Genomic DNA, 18,790 nt, shown 5'->3' with positions numbered 1-18,790 from the left:
CACCTTAGGAAAGAGATCCCAAAATAAAAACTCCAAAGAACATTGTAGCCAAATTATAGAACTATACAGTCAAGGAAAAAATAATGCAAGTGCCCAGAAAGAAACAATTTAAATATCAGGGAGCCACAATCAGGATTACACAGGATTTAGCAGCTGCAACACTAAAGGATTAGAGACCATGGAACATGATATTCTAGAATGCAAAGGAGCTAAGACTGTAATCAAGAATCACCTATCCGGTGAAATTAAGCATAATACTTCAAGGGGCAAAGTGGTCATTCAATGAAATAGAAGGATTTCAAGCTTTCATAAGACCAGAATTAAACAAAAAATTTGATTTCCAGTATCAAGACTCAAGAGAAATCTAAAAAGGTAAAAAGGGAAAAGAAACATATGGAATTCAATGGAGCTGAACTGTTTACATCCTTACATGGGAAGATATTTGTGATTTATAAAAATTGTGCCACTCATAGTACAGCTGGAAGGAATATGCATAGGCAGAGGGTATGGGTATAAAGTGAATTTGAAGGAATGACATAAACAATAAGTAAGAGGTGAGAAAGAGGAGTACACTGGGTACAGAAGGAAAGGAGAGGTAGAATGACGTAAATTATTTCACATGAAGAGGAACAAAAAACTTATTACAATGTAGGGAAAGATGGGAGGGTGGCAAATGGGCATCGCTTGAACCTTACTCTCATCAGTATTGGCTCAAAAAGGGAATAATATACACAATCAGTTGAATATAGAAATTTATTTTACCCAACAGGAAAGTAAGAGGGGAGGAGATCAAGCATGGTGGGGGGAGGGGGGACCTGACAAAAGAGAAGGCAGACTGGGAGAAGTGGTAGACAGAAGCAAAACACTGGTGAGGAGGCAAAGGTTGAAAGGAGAGAGAGGACAAACAAATAGGATGAAGGGCACAGTTAGTAATCATAACTGTGAATGTGAACGGGATGAACTCTCTCATAAAATGGAAGTAGACAGCAGAGTAGATCAAAAAACCAGAATCCTAAAATAAGTTGTTTACAAGAAACACACGAAGCAGAGAGATACACACAGAGGAAAGGTAAGGGGCTAGAGCTGAATCTATTATGCTTCAGATGAAGTAAAAATAAAAAGCCAGGGGTATCAATCCTGATCTCAGACTAAGTAAAAGCAAATAGAGACCTAATTAAGAGATAAGGAAGGAAACAACATCTTGCTAAAAGGTACTACGGACAATGAAGTCATATCAATACTAAACATATATGCACCAAGTGGTATAGAATCCAAATTATTAAAGAAGTTAAGTGAGTTATGGGTTCATGACCAAATGAGAAGTAGAGAGCATTACAAAATATAAAATAAATAATTTTGATTATATTAAAATGCTTTTGCAAAACAAAACCAATGCAACCAAGATTAGAAGGAAAGCAGAAAACTGAGAAACAATCTTCACAACAAGTGTCTCTGATAAAGGCCTAATTTCTCAAATACATAGAGAAATGGGTCAAAGTCATAAGAATACAAGCCATTCTCCAATTGACAAATGGTCAAAGGATATGAATAGGCTGTTTTCAGATGAAGAAATCAAAGTTATCAATAGGCATAGCAAGAAGTTCTCTAAGTCACTTTAGATTAGAGAAATGAAAATTAAAGGTACCACCTCACACCTATCAGATTGGCTAATATGACAAAAAAGGAAAATGATAAATGTCAGAGAGGATGTGGGAAAATTGGGACACTGATACATTGTTAATGGAGTTTTGAACCAATCCAACCATTCTGGAAAGCAATTTGGAACTACACCCAAAGGGTAATCAAATTTTACTACCCTTTGATCCAGCAATACTACTACTAGATATGTATCCCAAAGATATCATAAAAAAGGGGAAAGGACTTACAGGTGCAAAAATATTTATAGCAGCCCTTTTCATGATGGCATAATTTTGGAAACTGAAGGAATGCCCATAAATTGGGGAATGACTGAACAAGCTGTGGTATATGAATATGATGGTATACTATTGTGCTATAAGAAATGATGAACAGGCAGTTTTCAGAAAAATAAAACCAACAACAAGGAGAACAACCTGGAAAGACATGTATGAACTGATGCAAAGTGAAATGAGTAGAATCAGGAAAACATTGTACACAGTATCAGCAACATTGTCTGATGATCAACTATGAATGACTCAGATCTTCTCAGCAACACAGTGATCCAAGACAAGTACAAAGGACTCACAATGGAAAATGTTATCCACATTCAGATAACTGATGGACTCTGAATGCAGATCAAAACATACTTTTTTTCACTTATTTTGTTCTTTTTTGTGGTTTTTATCCTTTTGATATGTTTCTTCTTTCACAACTGTGACTAATATGGAAATGTGTTTTACCTGATAGCACATGTATAGCCTATATCAATTTGCCTATCATATTAGGAAGAAGGGAGGAAAGAGAGGGAGGGAGAAAAATTTGGAATTCAAAATCTTGTAAAAATTAATGGTAAAAATGTTTTCAAATGAATTGGGAAAAATAAAAATACTATTAAAAAAGATTTCACTGAAGTTATTTTAAATAGCCCACATCACTGTAAGGCAAAGGAAATACATAATATATCAAAAAATTAATATGACACTTACTTCCTTGTGTTGGGTATATTTATCCCATGATCAAAGACTAATGGGGGATGACCATAAAGGTCAACTCTACTTATTTTTATGCTTATATGTAGATCTATGCCCAAATAATTAAGACTTTCAGAGGTAATATTAGTTTATTTCTAGGGTCCCAAATGGAAATGATATAGGGAAAGTTATTCTAGACACAGGAAATCATCAATTTCACACATACACAGTGGAGCTGGCATGGTTAGACAATAATTGGTTTGACAAGATCTAGGGGTTTTAGTGGACTGCAATTTCAATATGAGTAATCAGAGTGATATGGTAACCAAAAAAGCTTACATGATCTCAGTTTGCATTAAGAGAGGTTTCCAGGAATAAAGGGGTAAGAGTTCTCTATTCTTCACTTGTCAAACCACAACTGGAGGAGTTTGTTGAATGCTGGGCACTGTGGCTTGTGAAGCACATTAATATGCTAGAGAGAGATCAATGGCCAACCAGGATAAACTGGCATCAAGGTTAGAAAGTCCTAGATTCATGCCCTGCCTCTGATATATACACTGACCATGTGTCCATAAGATAACTGTTTAAACTCTTAGTGCCCCAGGCAACCCTCTAAGATTGCAAGTGTCAGAGCAGGTATATCTGCATTTGTAGTGGTGGTTTCCTAAATAGGAGCTCCCTGAATTGCTGAAATCATGGGTAGAGTCCACCTCTCTTGCCCCTGCCCCTAAACTATACAGTGCTACATAAATAGGGCAGATTATTAAAGTTGGAAGAATGTAGAATATATGCAGTCCCATATAAACTGAGACAGTGAAATAGGCAGAATTAAGAAAATAATATGTAGAAGGACAAAAATGTAATCAGAAAGAACAACAACAAAAAACCCTGTATGTTGTGTATTTATAATGTAGAAGCGTGTTCCCGGAGAACAGCTGAGAAAATGCATCTCCCTTCCTTCATTGAAGAACTATATATGCAGATAGGTTATGGATAGACAGATAGATAGGTAGGTAGATAGATAGATGACTATGTAGCTAGAGTATAGAATACACTGCTGTACATAGTAGATTGGTTTGATTTTGTTAAGCTGTTTTCTCATTGTTTTTTGTTGTTATAATGAATAGCTCACTGGATGAAGGAGGGATATATTTGGAAATTAATGCAATATTAAGCCAAAGGTACTAATAAAGATGAAATAAATTTAAAATCAATCTCTATTTGCTATCCATCCATCTATCTATCTATCTATCTATCTATCTATCTATCTATCTATCTATCTATCTATCTATCTATCTATCTATCTATCAGCTATCTTTTATGGGATCCAAGTCCTTTATAAGTGAGATGAAAAATTAATGTCCAGGGAAGGATTGTGACCTACCTACAGCTCAGTGAATGAGCAGTAGAACAAAAACTTCAAAACAGGTATTCTGATTATTGAGTTTAGGGTATTTTGTGCCATACCATGGTAGAAACTGATATGCATTGATATACTAATGGATGTATGCATGCATGCATGTATGTATGCATGAATGAATGCATATATACATGTGTGTCTGTATATGCAGTTGATTTTGATGTTAGGTAAGACCCTGCTGTTTGAAAAGTTTATACTCAAGTATTTCTGACACCTATTGTGTGAACTCCCTTTCTGAGACTTTAGTCTCCTCATCTGTAAAATTACTCGATATACTCTAAGTTCTATTACAGCTCTATCACAATTAATTTATGCTCCCAAGTGTTATTCAAAATGTGAAAAGTATTTTCTTACAGGAAAAAATATTCTAAATGGTGGTTAGATTCCATGGTTACTACAGAAATTCTAATTTAACCTTAATCTCCAACTTAACCTATAATATACTTAATATAATATGCTTAACCTATAATATACCTGAGGCAGGGCTCTATGCTAACAAGATTGTAGAACTTCACCCTTCTGTGTAAATATGTTTCAGCAGGAACCTATGATCAGGATTCAATCGTGGGATACCAGGAACACATTCGATTATAGAAATTAAGGACCTTAGAGATCATGGAGTCTAACACCTTCACTTTCTGAGGATGATGTTGAAGTCTAGAAAGGGAAAGTGATTTAACCAAAGTCACGAAGGTACAAAGTAGCAGAAGAGGGATTCAAACCTTGTGTATGTTCTTTCCATTACTACATGCTAACTTTGTTCATCTCTCCCCACATCTACTCCTACTGCTCATACAATAGAATAGAAAAAACTCCACTCCGTTGTCAGAATTCTACACATATTCTGAGGTCAAGTTCAAAAGCCAGTTCTTTTTTCTCAGGGAGCCTTCTCTGAATACCCCAGTCATGAATGATCACCACTTCTTGCAATGTAGGGACCAACCTACCAGATAGCTGGAGTGAAAGCTCACCACACTGACAGTTTGTCTATGACCTGGGACAGGAGCTCAGTAGGAGGTATCAATCAGGTTATGGGGGTTTAGAGAGGGAGGGGATGGCAAAAGTATGAGGTGTAGATTAAATGGGAAGTGGAAAGAAGAGAAGGGTAGAAATTAAAATTATGGGAAGCCCAAATCAATCAAAGTCATATTCAGGAAGAGATTTTGTTGGAATTATACTATACCACTGAAAATCAGCATGATTATAGCAGAAAGGGAAATTATCCAGAAGTCAGCAGATCAGACTTCCCCTGCCAGCTTGTAAATCAAATTCTCTGGCAAAGGCGGCCCAAGACGATTAACTTCTCTCAAAATCCCAGTTTCGTCCTCTTTAAAAAGAGGGATTTTAACTAGATCCTCTCTAATGCCCCTTCTAAAACTCCATGTTCTATGTTCTAAGGTTCCTTCCAGTCCAATGCCTCTTGTTCTAAGTTTCCTTTCAGCTTTAATATTCTTTATTCTGTGGCTCCATGGTTATATCACTAGAAGAAACAAATTGAAGAACAACAGAAAGTCTCCTTTAACCTGCCAGCAGGGAGCTCGTAAATGTGTAGCTAACATTTATCAATCTAGAATGCACTGAATTGAAAAAATAAGTAAATGATAGAATCTCAAAGATGGAAATGGCCTCAAAAGCCATTTAGTTCTGACTATATATAAATATGAATTCTCTCAACAACAGCCCTCACAAACAGTCATACAACTTTTCTCTTAAGACCTCCACTGTTCAAGAATGAACCATTTCCTAAAGTCTGGGAATAACTTCTAATGTGAGGAAATCTAATATTTCCCAAGGCAATCAATTACATATTTTGATAGCTCTCATTATTGAAAAGTTTCTTCCATACACTGGGATTCAATCTATCTCTTCTACCAATTATTACATGTTTTAGCTTCTGCCCCAAATCATAAAAAAGTTAGTTCCAAATGGTAACTTAAATTCAAATTTCTGAAGATAACTATGACCCTTGAAAATCTTTCAGGGAAATTCAGGTAAAATTTCAGGTAATTCAAGTAAAACATTCCAAAGTCATTCAACCAAGAACTCCCACCATCCTTTTTCTTCCTTCCCCTTTGGAAACTTAACAGCTTATCCATATCCTTCCTAAAATATGTTTTCTAGAAGTACACATTATACTTCAGATTTAAATAGGACAGAATATAGGACTTCCCCAGTTCTTTATATTCTTCTTCTCTTAAGGAGGGCTGAGTTTATATTAGCCTTCTTGGTTACCGTATCCCACTGTTAACCTATATAGAACTTCTAGTCCACCAAAACCCTAGGCATTGTTTCATATAAACAGTTGTCAAATCATACCCTGAAGCCCTAGTGCTTCTTCCATCTTGGAATTATACAGTTCATTTTCTAAACCCAAATGGATGACTCATGCTTATCTATAATGAAGTCCATCCCAGTAAATTTGATCCATTGTTTCGATCTGTTGAAATCTTTCCATTGAACAGATTTCTGTGAAAAATCTCAGGCAGCACAGTACAGTGAAAAGAATGGAAAGATTTGGTGACAGAGGACCTATGTCTGATTCTCTCAACTTGACTTTTAAGATAAGTCACTTAACCTCAATGGGTCTCATTTCCTATAATAAAAAAAATACGATGGTGAAGGACAGCTAGGTGGCACAGCGGATAGAGCTCAGACCTTAGAGTTAGGAGGAACTGAGTTTAAAACCAACCTCAGACACTTGGCACTAAGAAGAGATGCAAAAAAAGCATCATCTCTTGCTTCTTCGCAGAATTAGTGGATTGTAGGTGTGAAACATTGCATATACAATGTCAAGTTTTTTGGATATTTTGGTTAATTTTGCTAAACTGTTTTCCTTTCTTCTTTTTTAGTCTCTTTAAAGGGATGGCTTTCTCAGGAAAATAGATGACATAAAAACAAAAGCCATCAATAAAATTTACTTTTATAAATCTTTTCATAAAGTTGTTATATATTATCAAGTGATATATTTGTAAAGTACTCTGTACAGTACCTCATAAATGGTTGTTCCCTTTCTCTTTTAAAAACGCATAGATGAATGACTATATTTATATAATTATAGCATATAAAACTTCTGTTGACAAGGGTTTGTGAGTACACATGTATGTTAAGAAGGACAAAGTTAACTTTACTTTTCCAGACTTAACTCACACCATTCCCATGGAAGACGCCCCCATTCTCAAACTTCCATTGATTAACTTGGTGCCTTTACTCATGCTGTTCCCCACAGTTGGAAAGGATACCCACTCCTCATCTCTTTCTGTAGAAATCCTTTTTCTCCTTTCCATCAAGTCCCAATCTAGGTGAGAACTTTTTCACGAAGCCATTCTGATGCACTCCAGCTCAATGTAATACCACCTTTCTCAAGTCTTTTGGATCATTGTGTTTAACCTCTCCTAGGCACTTATGTTCTGATTTGTGGTATAGTTGTTCAAGAGCAGGCCCGATCCATCTCCTCGCTTAAAGTCCTTATTATATATCCCTCTTTGAGAATAGAAATTGTTGTTTTTCTTTTTTGTACTGCTAGTGCTAATTGGGCCTGACTAAGAGCTTATACTTAATCAATTTTTGTTTGTTATTGAATTGGAATTGTTTAGTGAAAATGCTCTTGCTTACTTAATAAATCTTTAAAGATTAGAGATTCATCGTGGTTAATGCTTGGAAACTAGAGAACAATAAACTAGTATTCTAGAGTCTTTTAAGTTTTATTTTCATTTTCTGATCTTGAGGCATTGCTTAATTAGGAACATTTTCAACCTGATTTGCCATGTACTGTCTGTGGGCTCAAAAAGATTCATTTCACTTGCTCTGTCTTCTGCTACTCCATAATACTGTCCTTTGGTGTACACTGATGTGCAAAAGAGAGAGTGACCCGGAAAGTGAATGGCTCCTTGACTTCACGCCACAGTAAAAACTTGCATATTGGCTCTCTCTGCCTTTCTTCCAGCTCTTGAAAAGCTTGAATACTTTCAGGATCAGGGAGGAGGAAGAAGTACCAACGCTGGCACAACTCTTGGAAAACAGTCTCTTTAAGATGTCCCTACGAGAGGGACAGCTAGGTGACATGGTGGACAGAACTCTGGCCTTGGAGTCAGGAGGACCTGAGTTCAAATCCAGTTCTCAGACATTTGATACTTACTAGCTATGTGACCCCGGGCAAGTCACTTAACCCCAATTGCCTCACCAAAAATATCCCTACTAGAAAACACTATTAGTGATGGCTGACCCTGGCCAAAGCAGACTCCCCTTGCCATGTTTTTCACTCACTTCCCAGGGTCCTCAGTGTAGTGTGAAGCAGAAATCATACCTTTTCACCCTTTTCTCCTTTGAAAAATGTTCCTTGACCCTAGGGAAGAAAAAAGACAAAAAATGGAGAGAATTTAATTTATAGCATGTCACTGTCCTCACAACAAAATTACTATTCATCCTAGAATGATAATTTTAAAAGTATTGCATATATTCCCCTTCCCCTCAATTAATTACTCTACTATAAAGAATTATTAGGTTAATCTTTCTAGTAATCCCCATTATATCTGTCATACTTCTGTCAAACTCTTCTATATTCAAGAACCTACCAAACCTTTCCAGCTTGATCCATCCCTTTTCCCTAATTTCAATAAGTCCATTTCTTGACTATATTCCACAAAACATTCCTGCCTTTGATGACACTCTTCCTGACACTGCCCTCTTCTCTGTAATGATCAGAATCTTACCAGTCCTACATGTCCCTTCTCCTCCATGAAGCCTTTCCTGACCACTCCAACCCCACCATAAAGTCTCTCTCTTCTAACCTCCTAAAGTACTTATAGCCTGTAGCATATACTCAACATTCAATGATCGGCTGTCTTGGATCATCTATGACTGACAGTGCCTTAGCAATAATACCTTAATAAGTGTAATAATAATTATTATTTTAATTATATATGGGCTATTATCTATAGCAAACATGCTGACTGTACCTTGGCTATAATTATACAGTACAAGTGCAAATCCTTTATACTTAGATTGAATCTCAAGCTTTTTGACCCTTAACCCTTCAGAGAACACTGCCCTGCTAAAGAAACATTAGTGGATTGAATCTCATCAGAAAATTTGCCTTTCTCTCCTTGCTCCCTTCATATTGAACCACAAGGGTCAGGAGTAAATGGCCTTACTTATAATGTAAGTCCCTTAAGGACAAAAGTAGTTTCTTTTTTTGCATCCCCAACATCTAGTACAGTAACCAGAACATAGCAGCACTTAACAAACTCTTAGCAATTGATTGATTAATTGATTGACTGATTATTTACTTACCGAATCACCTTTCTCTCCTTTGGGTCCAGGGACTCCACTCTGTCCTTGAGCTCCAGTTTCTCCCTTAAAATTTTCAAAGAGAAAAGCATCAGGTTAGACAGATAATAAGTGGGCATATTAAATTTTATTATTTTTAAATCCACCCTATGGCAGTAGTAACATCTCTACCTTTTTTTCTTTGTCTCTTCCTCCCTCTCTCCCATTCTCTTTGTATATATAGCTATAGCTATAGCTATAGATAGATAGATAAATGTATACATTTTTAAATGTTTCTTCACTTCTCCTTTCCTACATATCACCAACTATCTACCATTAAGAACTGTGTCTCATTTTTGTTATCAGAGATGTCTAGATTTCTAATTACAAATCTTTTGATCAAAGAATGATACAAAAACAAACACACACACACACACACCAATTTAAGGAAGCAGAACTAAATTATTTAATTACAATGAACAAGTTTAGTCTTAGACAAGAGTGAGAAAATTCACCTCAATCCTTTCGTTGCACAGATAGGAAGAGTACAAGTGAGAATTATTGCACTGTCTATAAGATGTAGTTGATGCACTGATTGGTTTTGCGTGAATGTTTTTTTTTTCTCTTTCCTTTTTAATCTTTCTTACAAGAGTGAGAAAGAGGAATATATTCCAAAATTAATATGATGAAAAAATAAGAGGGATAAATAAAGAAGTATATAATATAATAAAGAAGTAAAGTAAAACCTAGCCGAAGCAAAATATTGAAATATAATGGAAACTTAATTATGAAGATCATAATAACTTCTCACAATTCTGTGAGATTGGGAATATTATTCCCATTTTGGAAGAAAAGAAGATCAAATTGATAAAGTGATTTGCCCAAGATAAAATAGCTAATTAAGTGCCAGAGCCCGAATTCAAAACCAGGTCTTATAACACCACAGCGAGTCATAGGATAGAGAATTAGAAAAGACTTTAGAGATGAATTAAATTAATCCAGAATTTTACAGATGATATAACTGAGACCCATTGATACTGTGGCAGCTAGAAAGTACAGTAGATAAAGTGTCAGGCCTGGACTCAGGAAGACCTGAATTCAAATCCAGCCTCAGACACTAGCTGGGTGACCTTGGGCAAGTCATGTTAACTTCTGATTACCTCAATTTCCTCAACTTTTAATTACAAATAATAATAGCACCAACCCCCACGGTTATTGAGAGGCTCAAATGAGACAGTATCTATAATATGCCTGGCATAGTGCCTGGCACATAGTAAGTGCTGTATAACTGGTTGAAGTGGTGACGGTGGTGATGGTGGTAGTTGCTCTTTACTGAGAGCCAGAATTCCAACCCAAGTCTTCTGGCTCCAGACACAATTCTCTTCCTACCATACCAACCTGGGGCAGTGCCTTTTCCATTATACCCCACTGCTCCTCAAATAATTAATGCACTGTAACTACTTGAAAATCCCACAATCCAGAAAGATCTCTTTCCCAGGTATTTATTTCTAGCCACATTAATTATCACAAAGGCATTTTTAGCATAGTAAACATTCACAAAGTCCTTCTGATTTCATCCTCCAAACACTGCTGTGAAGTAGGCGGGGCAGGATTGTGTAAGCATTTTCATTTACACACAAGGAAACTGTCAAAGAGTTGAAGTGATTTATCCAAATCACAGAGTAGTTGAACACAGTTGTCTATACCTACTGGTCCTGACTTCCCTCAGGACTAGATGCTCCCTGAGGTCACTTCCATCTCACAATCTATCATTCTGAACCATTTGGTCCTATAATTCTCAACCAGAATTAAAGCCAATCTATTTTTCTAGTGTTTTCAAGCGTTCATTTTGAATAATTGCAGAGATCAAAAGAAAAAGAGGTAGATGGTTGGCAGGCAGCAATACATCACCAATGATGATTCGTGCATCAGAAGTGGTGTAAAAGACTCTGCCAAGGACATCTATGAGTGAGAAAGGAGGTGGGCTGGCCATCTAGCCAGAATTAAGCATAATAGATGGACAGCCCAATATAACACTGTGATCAATGAATTATTAAAAACAAACAAAAACAGAGGGAGGCTCCCAGCACATTGGGTCAATCCTTTCTGGAGAATATATGGAAAGGAACTGCAGGGCTCTCTTTCACTACTTTCACGACTGCATCCTTTTGCACTGGTTGCCCCTCATGCCTGTAATACAATGCCTCCTTACCTCTAACTTACAGAATCTCTTTCTTCCTTTCACACATAGTTCAGGCACCATCTTCCGCATGAGGCCTTTCTTGATCTCCCCAACTAACTTACATTTAATTATTATAATACATATATATGTGTGTAAACATATATGCACTTGTACATATGTATACTTTTGTTTATATATATGTATAATTATCCACTCTATATTATAAATACATATACATACACATACATTCTCACATGTGTGTATATGTGTCTATATATATATATACAGACACATATATAGATAGATAGATAGATAGATATATATATATTCTTCCAATTAGAATGTAGGGGGCAGTTAGGTGACACAGCTGGGTTGGAAGTCAGGAAGACTTATCTTCCCATGTTCAAATGTTCAAATCTGGCCTTAGACACTTACTAGCATTGTGACCTTGGGCAAGTCACTTAACCCTATTTGCCTCAGTTTCCTCATCTGGAAAATGAGCTCTGTAGAAGGAAATGGCAAACCACTCCAGTATCTTTGCCAAGAGCTCCAAATGAGGTCACAAAGAGTCAGACATGACTGAAACGACTCAAGAACAACAACAATTAGAATGTAAGCCCCTTGTGAGGAAGAATTTTTCATTCTTTGTATTTGTATGCCAATCACTGATCACTTTGCCTGGCACATAGTAATCATTTAATAAATACGCATCAATTTATTGACTGATAGATTTCTGACCATGGTTAAGTATCTCCCCTTACTATGCTTCAGTTTCTTTGTCTTATAAAATGAAAGGGTTGGGCTCAGAGACTTCTGGTGACCTTTACAGCTCTAAGATTCTGTGGTTCCATAGCTGTGGTTCAATCATATAAATGTGGCTATTTATTGAGCTGCCTTACCCACCAATTGGGTTTGCCACACTTTTGGTTGTTAATAGGACCACAGATTGCACATCAGTGGTGCCAAAGCCAAGCTGGAATGAAATGATATTCTTTAGCCAAGTGGCTAAATCCACATTCGCATTTTGTTTCTATCATCATTTTAAATTTATCTTCCCTTGGTGTTTTGGGGGATTTCAGCCCCTCTTTTTCCTTTTTCCTAACCCACAGAAATCCTGTGACCATTACATAAACAGCCACTGTTTCATGCAACCACTTTCTATTTATAGGTCCTTCAAACCCCCAAACGTCTTTTCCTGGCTGCCAAGAAGCTATAAGGTCACAGACCAGAAAACATTCTGTGAAGCAGAGATGTCTCCTCTCCTCCTAGAATCAACATGACCCAATAACCTTGCTCTTGCTGCACTCCATCAGGGCAGGGAGACAATTCAGTGCAAGGCTAACATAGGTGACATCCAGCCAAATGAGTTTTACAGCTGTCAGAGGCGATGGACACTACTGTGCATCTGAAGACAAGTCTGTACGTGTGTGTGTGTGTGTGTGTCTGTGTGTGTGTGTGTCTGTGTGTATATGTGCATGTGTGTGACAGAAGGAAGAAAAATAGACAGGAAGTAGAGGGGGGAAAGGAGAGAAGGAGGGATGAATGGAGTACAATAGGGGATGAATTGTGGGGTAGACGAGAGGAGAAAGAGAAAAAAGGAATAAGGAAGTAAAAGGAGAAAGAATGAGACAGAAATATAGAGACAGAGAAACAGAATGGTAGGATGTTAGCGGGAAAAGGAAGGGGTGCTATGTAGGGCAAAGAAAGAATGAAGAGAGAAAGGTAAAGGAGGAGAAAGGAGGGAAATATAGTAAAGGGGAAAGGAAAAGGAAAAGAGGGGAAATAAAGAAATGTAAATGAAAGGAGGAAAGAACTGGAGTAGACAGGAGGAAAGAAACAAAGAAAGAAATAAACATTTATTAAGCACCTAATGTGCCAGGTATTGTGCTAAGAACTTTATAAATATTATCTCCCTTGACTCTCACAACAACTCTGGGAGATGGGTGCTATTATTATCCCCATTTTATAGATTAGGAAACTGAGGCAGGCAGAGGTTAAATGACTTCTCTACGATCACACATACAATAAACGTCTGAGGCCAGATTTGAGGTCTCCTGAAGTCAGGTCTTCCTGACTCCAGGCGCAGAGCTCCATGCACTGTGCCACCTGGTATCTAGAAGTAGAAAGAGGAGGAGAACGAAAAAGAAACACAGAGAGAGGAGGGGAAGACAGAGACAAACATAAAAGAAATATGAAGCTTGATGCTTTTTAGAGGTCCCATCAAAACAGAGCATTCCAAAGACATCTAAATCCTTACATTTTGTTGCCTTTACTTCATTATTTCTGAAGTTTTAAGTATCGTAGAATAAAAATCGGATTATTAGTCAGAAGTCTTGGGGTTCTTGTACTTGCTCTAACATTAATCAGCTGCATGCCCTTTGAACAGATTATTCCACCTCTGTGAGCATCAGTTTTCCCATCCGTAAAATGAGAAGAAAAAAAAAATACTGCTTCCTCCACAATAACCTTATAATTAGCATGAGTAATCTTATCACATACAGCCTCAGTTTTCTCATTGGTAAAATTAGCACAACAATAATAACAACGCCAAACTGCCCCCTCCACAATAACCTCCAAGGTAGCCACCTTTTCACATGCACTATCTTATTTGGTCCTTGCAATAACCTATTGAAAAGGAGAGATTTTTTTTTTGCCCATTTTGCAAATGAGAAAACTGGGGTCCAAGAGATGAAAAAGGTTGCTCAAAGTCACAAAAGTAATGAATGTTAGCATGAAGACATTAACCTCAGAAAGTTTTGCTGAGAACCAAGTAAAATAATGTATATTTAAAGATTCTTAGTAGTGAAGCACTACAAATGTTAGGAGTAAATTAGAATTAATATTGTTATGAAATATGACTACAATTGTGTAAGGAACTCCTGGCGGGGCCCTTCTTCTATGATTAGTGTCATAGTGTATAGTAGTTACAATCTATACTTACTTTTTGACCTAAGATGTTTAGAGTTACCTAGAAAATTGAGAATCATTGGCCAGGGTCTAGAGCCAGCTTATCAGAGGCACACCTTGAACCTAGATCTTTCTGACCCTGAAACCAGATCTTTATCCACTTCTTAGTCAACTTTTATTATTATCATTATTTCCATACCATCATATTATTGCTGTCATATCACTGTTAAAAAAGAGTCAGGAGACCTGATTTTCATGTAAGTATATTAGCATGATGCTGTGAAGGACGGATAAGAAAATAGAGAGGAAAGTCAAGGAAGAGGTATGGTATACTAATAGGGCTGGTAGGTGGTGCAGTGGATACACCACTGGGCCTGGAGTCAGGAAGATTTGAGTTCAAATCTGGCCTCAGACACCTACAGCTATGTGATCCTGGACAGGTCACTTAACCCCATTTGTCTCAGTTTCTTCATGTGTAAAATGAGTTGAAGGAAATGGCAAACTCCAGTATCTTTGCCAACAAAGCCCCAAATGGAGTCACAAAGAGTCAAATAAGACTGACATTCCTGAACAACAACAACAAATAGTATAGCAGAAAAAGCTCTGGACGTCTGGATCCAGATCAAGGCTATGTCACTAATAAATCCTACGACCTTCTGCAAATTAATTCTCCTCTCTAGCTTCAGATTGTTCCTCTGTAAAATGAGGAGGTCTGGCTAGATGGGCTCTATGAAAATGAGGGGGCTGGATTGATATCAAAGGTCTCTTTCAGTTCTAACAATCTACGCATCCAAATCTCTGTGTGTGAATAATGGGGGTTGTTGTATTATATGTGTGACTGTAGACTCACTAAAGAGAGGATCAGAAGCAGATGTCCCTTGCTTTATAGAAATGACTTATTCCTGAAACTTGCTTCTAAAAGGAATGTCACTAAACTGAATGATGTTTGATATGTCCTGGAACATTCATTGTCGAAAATAACTCTAGGCTCAGTTCAGTGACCACTTGGTCCCCTCAGATGCTATTTAAAATCTCCAAAAGAGTCTGGCCATGAAGCACACAGGGATTCAGGTATTGTCAGGAGAGGCATGATGACGACAATCCAGAAAGAATCAGAACATGGCCCAGTTCAATCCAACCTAACAAGCTACCATGTGCAAGGGAGGCACTGTGTTAGGAAATGAGTTCATAAAGAAAACATGAAAAACAGACCTTACTCCCAAGGACCTTACATCCTAGCCTGGTAGGGTAAAACAGATAGTAGTCATATACATGACAGTCAGAGGAAGAAGGGGGAAATCCTTAAAAACTATAGGGACCAGAAAAGACTTGTGTAAGTTCATCCTTGAAGGAAGCTCAGGATTTTAAGAAGTGAGGGTGAGGAAAGATGGCATTTTAGACATGAGGGATTTTGCCTGAGTGAAAAAAAAATAGAGATGAGAGATGGCACGACAAATTTGGGGATAACAAGTAATCTGGTTTAGTTTGAGAACTGACTGATGGAGAGGAGAGGTGGCATGATATAAAATAAGTCTAGAGAGGTAGGAAAATAGCAAATGCTAAACTGAAGACTCAGTATTTTATTCTAAATTCAATAGGGAGGCACTGAGGAAAGATGTGGGGAGATGATATAATTATATCTCAAGTATCTAATAGATTTCCATGGATACCGACCTTGAGACCTCGTGGTCCCTCGATGCCTCTCTCACCCTATGGGAACAAAGACAAAGGTGCAGTTAAGGTTTAGTTTCACATTATTCCCTTTCACTCAATGCTAGCTTCTCTTGCATCTAATACACAATGAAACCCAAATGGAAGTAAACCTATACAGCAAGGGGAGTTGGTGATGTTGGCTGGATACTGTCCAGAAGATAAAACCCACTGACTGCAATTTCAAGGTTATGTCTGAACAGCATTATGTTAATTACATGTGTAAATGTTTTCCCTCCCCCATTTTAGCATAACAAAAGCATATTGTCTAAATCATACCTAGCATTTTACAAGGAGGAAGAGTTCGAGTGAGTACTGGAGAGAGATACTAAACATATTACATGTAGGTTTGTAGCATTTTTCTTAACTGAATTGTCATCTAATTGATTCTAAATGGATTAACATTTTGTTGCACATGGACAAATTCCTAGGTCTTAGAAGAGAAGATATATATAGAGAGATATAGATATAGATATATATTTAAATTGCTTAAGAGGCAAAAATGGATATCATAGAAGAGGTAGTGAAATAAGGGAAACCAGGAGAAATGTGGAAATGATCTCCAGTTCTTGATTAATATAGAACACCCCCAAAGTGCTGTCAGGTGGTCTGGTGTCTCCCACAATGTTGAGTTGAATTAGGCAGGTCTTAGATGATCTCCAGGCACTAGTGAAACTGACATTGCTTTCTCTATGCTAGTTTCAACCATTTTCCTGAGGTCCAAGAATACTGGCCATGTGGTCCTTTTGCAGCTGTATTTACTTTTATTTACACTGAGAGGTAGGTGCATAGTGGATAGAAGGTTCATTTGTTATCAGGAAGACCCAAGTTCAAATTTTGCCTCAAATTCTAGCTGTGTGACCCTGGGCAAGTCACTTAACTTCTGTTTGTCTCAGTTTTCTCAACTGTAAAATAGGGATAATAATAAAGCCTACTTCATAAGGTTAATGTGAAGATCAAATGTGATCGGTTACATATATACATACACATAGCACTTTGTCGACTTAAAGTGCTATATAAATGTCAGTTGCTCTTACTATTGTTAACAGATTCATGCAATATCGTGGAAAGGCATGCCCACCTCAGATGGCTCTGTTTGGTTGAGCTAATGAAACCTGAGATCTCAGCTGAAAATCTAGAAATCTGTCATTATCCTTAGCAGTTAAGAGAAGCAGCATAGCATAGTAGATAATATGTAAACTTAGAGAATCAAGAGTTCTGGGTTCTGATCCTTGCTATACAATGCTTGTTGCATAATTATGGGCAGGATGCTTAATCTTTTAGAATGTTAGTTTCCTGATCTGCAAAATGGTAAATGTAATAGCTAACTCAGAGTTATTGTGAAGAAAGTATTTTAGAAACTTTTGCAAAACTATTGCAAAAAATTTACTATGCTAATTACTATAATATTACATTATATATTATATTACTATATTATAATTACCATACTATACTATACTACACTAATACTAACTTGTTATTGTTGTGTGGGTGACTGTGCGAACACACACATGCATACCTAATTATTTCCAGGAATAAAAACAGTTGTTGCACATTTACCTAGGAAGCGACAATAATTTTTATTTCTTTTATATCTCCCTTCCCCTATGAGGCTATGTCTGGCACAAAACACATAATAGCCACTTAATTAAGACTTTTTGATTGTTTGATAAGCTCATCTACCTAGATAAAGTAAGAAAAATAATTCATTTTATCAGACATACCCTCAGAATTCCTTACTGTGCTTATTAGCCTTCTAAAATCCACTGAAGCCACAAGCCAGTACAAGGGATAATACTGAGAGTGAACTCTAAAGGAGATTGTTTTTGGCTGACTTCACAGGTTCTAGGTGTGCCGTCTGCATGTGTGTGGGGTGGGTGTTGAGCAAAATTGCTTTGCAGCTACATACCTATTATTTCGGTTTCTTAATCGAAAGCAGAAGATCTGGAGAAATCAGATCAGATGATCTTTGTGATTCTATTGACTCACAAAAACTAGAAAAAAAAAATGACTGGTCCATCTATAAACCTCAAAGCCTGAGCATTTTCCCTGGACTAGACAAGTTAAGTGATGTTCAACAGGGTAGTCCTAACTGCATCTCCTGTTTATATTATTAATCCAAGCACCAATCCTAATGATGTACCATCATCCAAATCTGGTGTTTTTATTATTTTGAATAGAAACAATTCCCATTTCTAAAGCCCTCCAAGGTATATCATCATCATCACCATCACCACCACCATCAGCAGCAGAAGCATTATCCAACATTTATATAACACTTACTATATGCCAAGTTCTACGCTAAACTCTTTACAAATATTATCTCATTTGATCCTCACAATAATGGGTAAGTACTATTATCTACATTTTATAGATGAAGAAACTGAAGGAAATTGAGATTAAATGAATGTCCAGGATCACACAGCTATAAGTGTCTGAAGCTGGATTTAAACTCAGGTTTCCCTGACTTCAGCCCTAGCATTCTAACTACTGTACCACTTAGCTGCACTTTCTCCACAATGATCCTGTGAGATGTGTCATTCTAATATTACTCTTCCAATTTAAAAGATAAGACAGTGGAAGGTGAATTGAATTGACCACAGTAGAGCCAGTACTTCTAACTCCAAGAATCAACTCTGCTGGATACTGACTTCCAATTACATTATGCTCCTCTCTTATCTGAAATAGTCATGGAAT

The 18,790-nt window shown here is 37.1% G+C and overlaps 1 protein-coding gene across 1 annotated transcript in view; it reads right to left on the bottom strand.

The window, feature by feature from the left end:
* The window catches only part of COL22A1 (collagen type XXII alpha 1 chain), a 523,255-nt gene that overhangs the window by 332,917 nt on the left and 171,548 nt on the right, over positions 1-18,790 (bottom strand). The window contains exons 9-11 of the mRNA XM_027845270.1: positions 16,058-16,093; positions 9,319-9,381; positions 8,333-8,371 (exon numbers count right to left, since the gene is read on the bottom strand). Of these exons, the coding sequence (XP_027701071.1) occupies positions 8,333-8,371; positions 9,319-9,381; positions 16,058-16,093 (138 nt within the window). The remainder of the gene's footprint in view (positions 1-8,332; positions 8,372-9,318; positions 9,382-16,057; positions 16,094-18,790) is intronic.

Source organism: Vombatus ursinus, unplaced genomic scaffold (assembly GCF_900497805.2).
Source record: "Vombatus ursinus unplaced genomic scaffold, bare-nosed wombat genome assembly UNPS02005236.1, whole genome shotgun sequence".
Classification (NCBI taxonomy): Eukaryota; Metazoa; Chordata; class Mammalia; order Diprotodontia; family Vombatidae; genus Vombatus; species Vombatus ursinus.
This window is presented reverse-complemented; position numbering and strand designations above follow the sequence as displayed.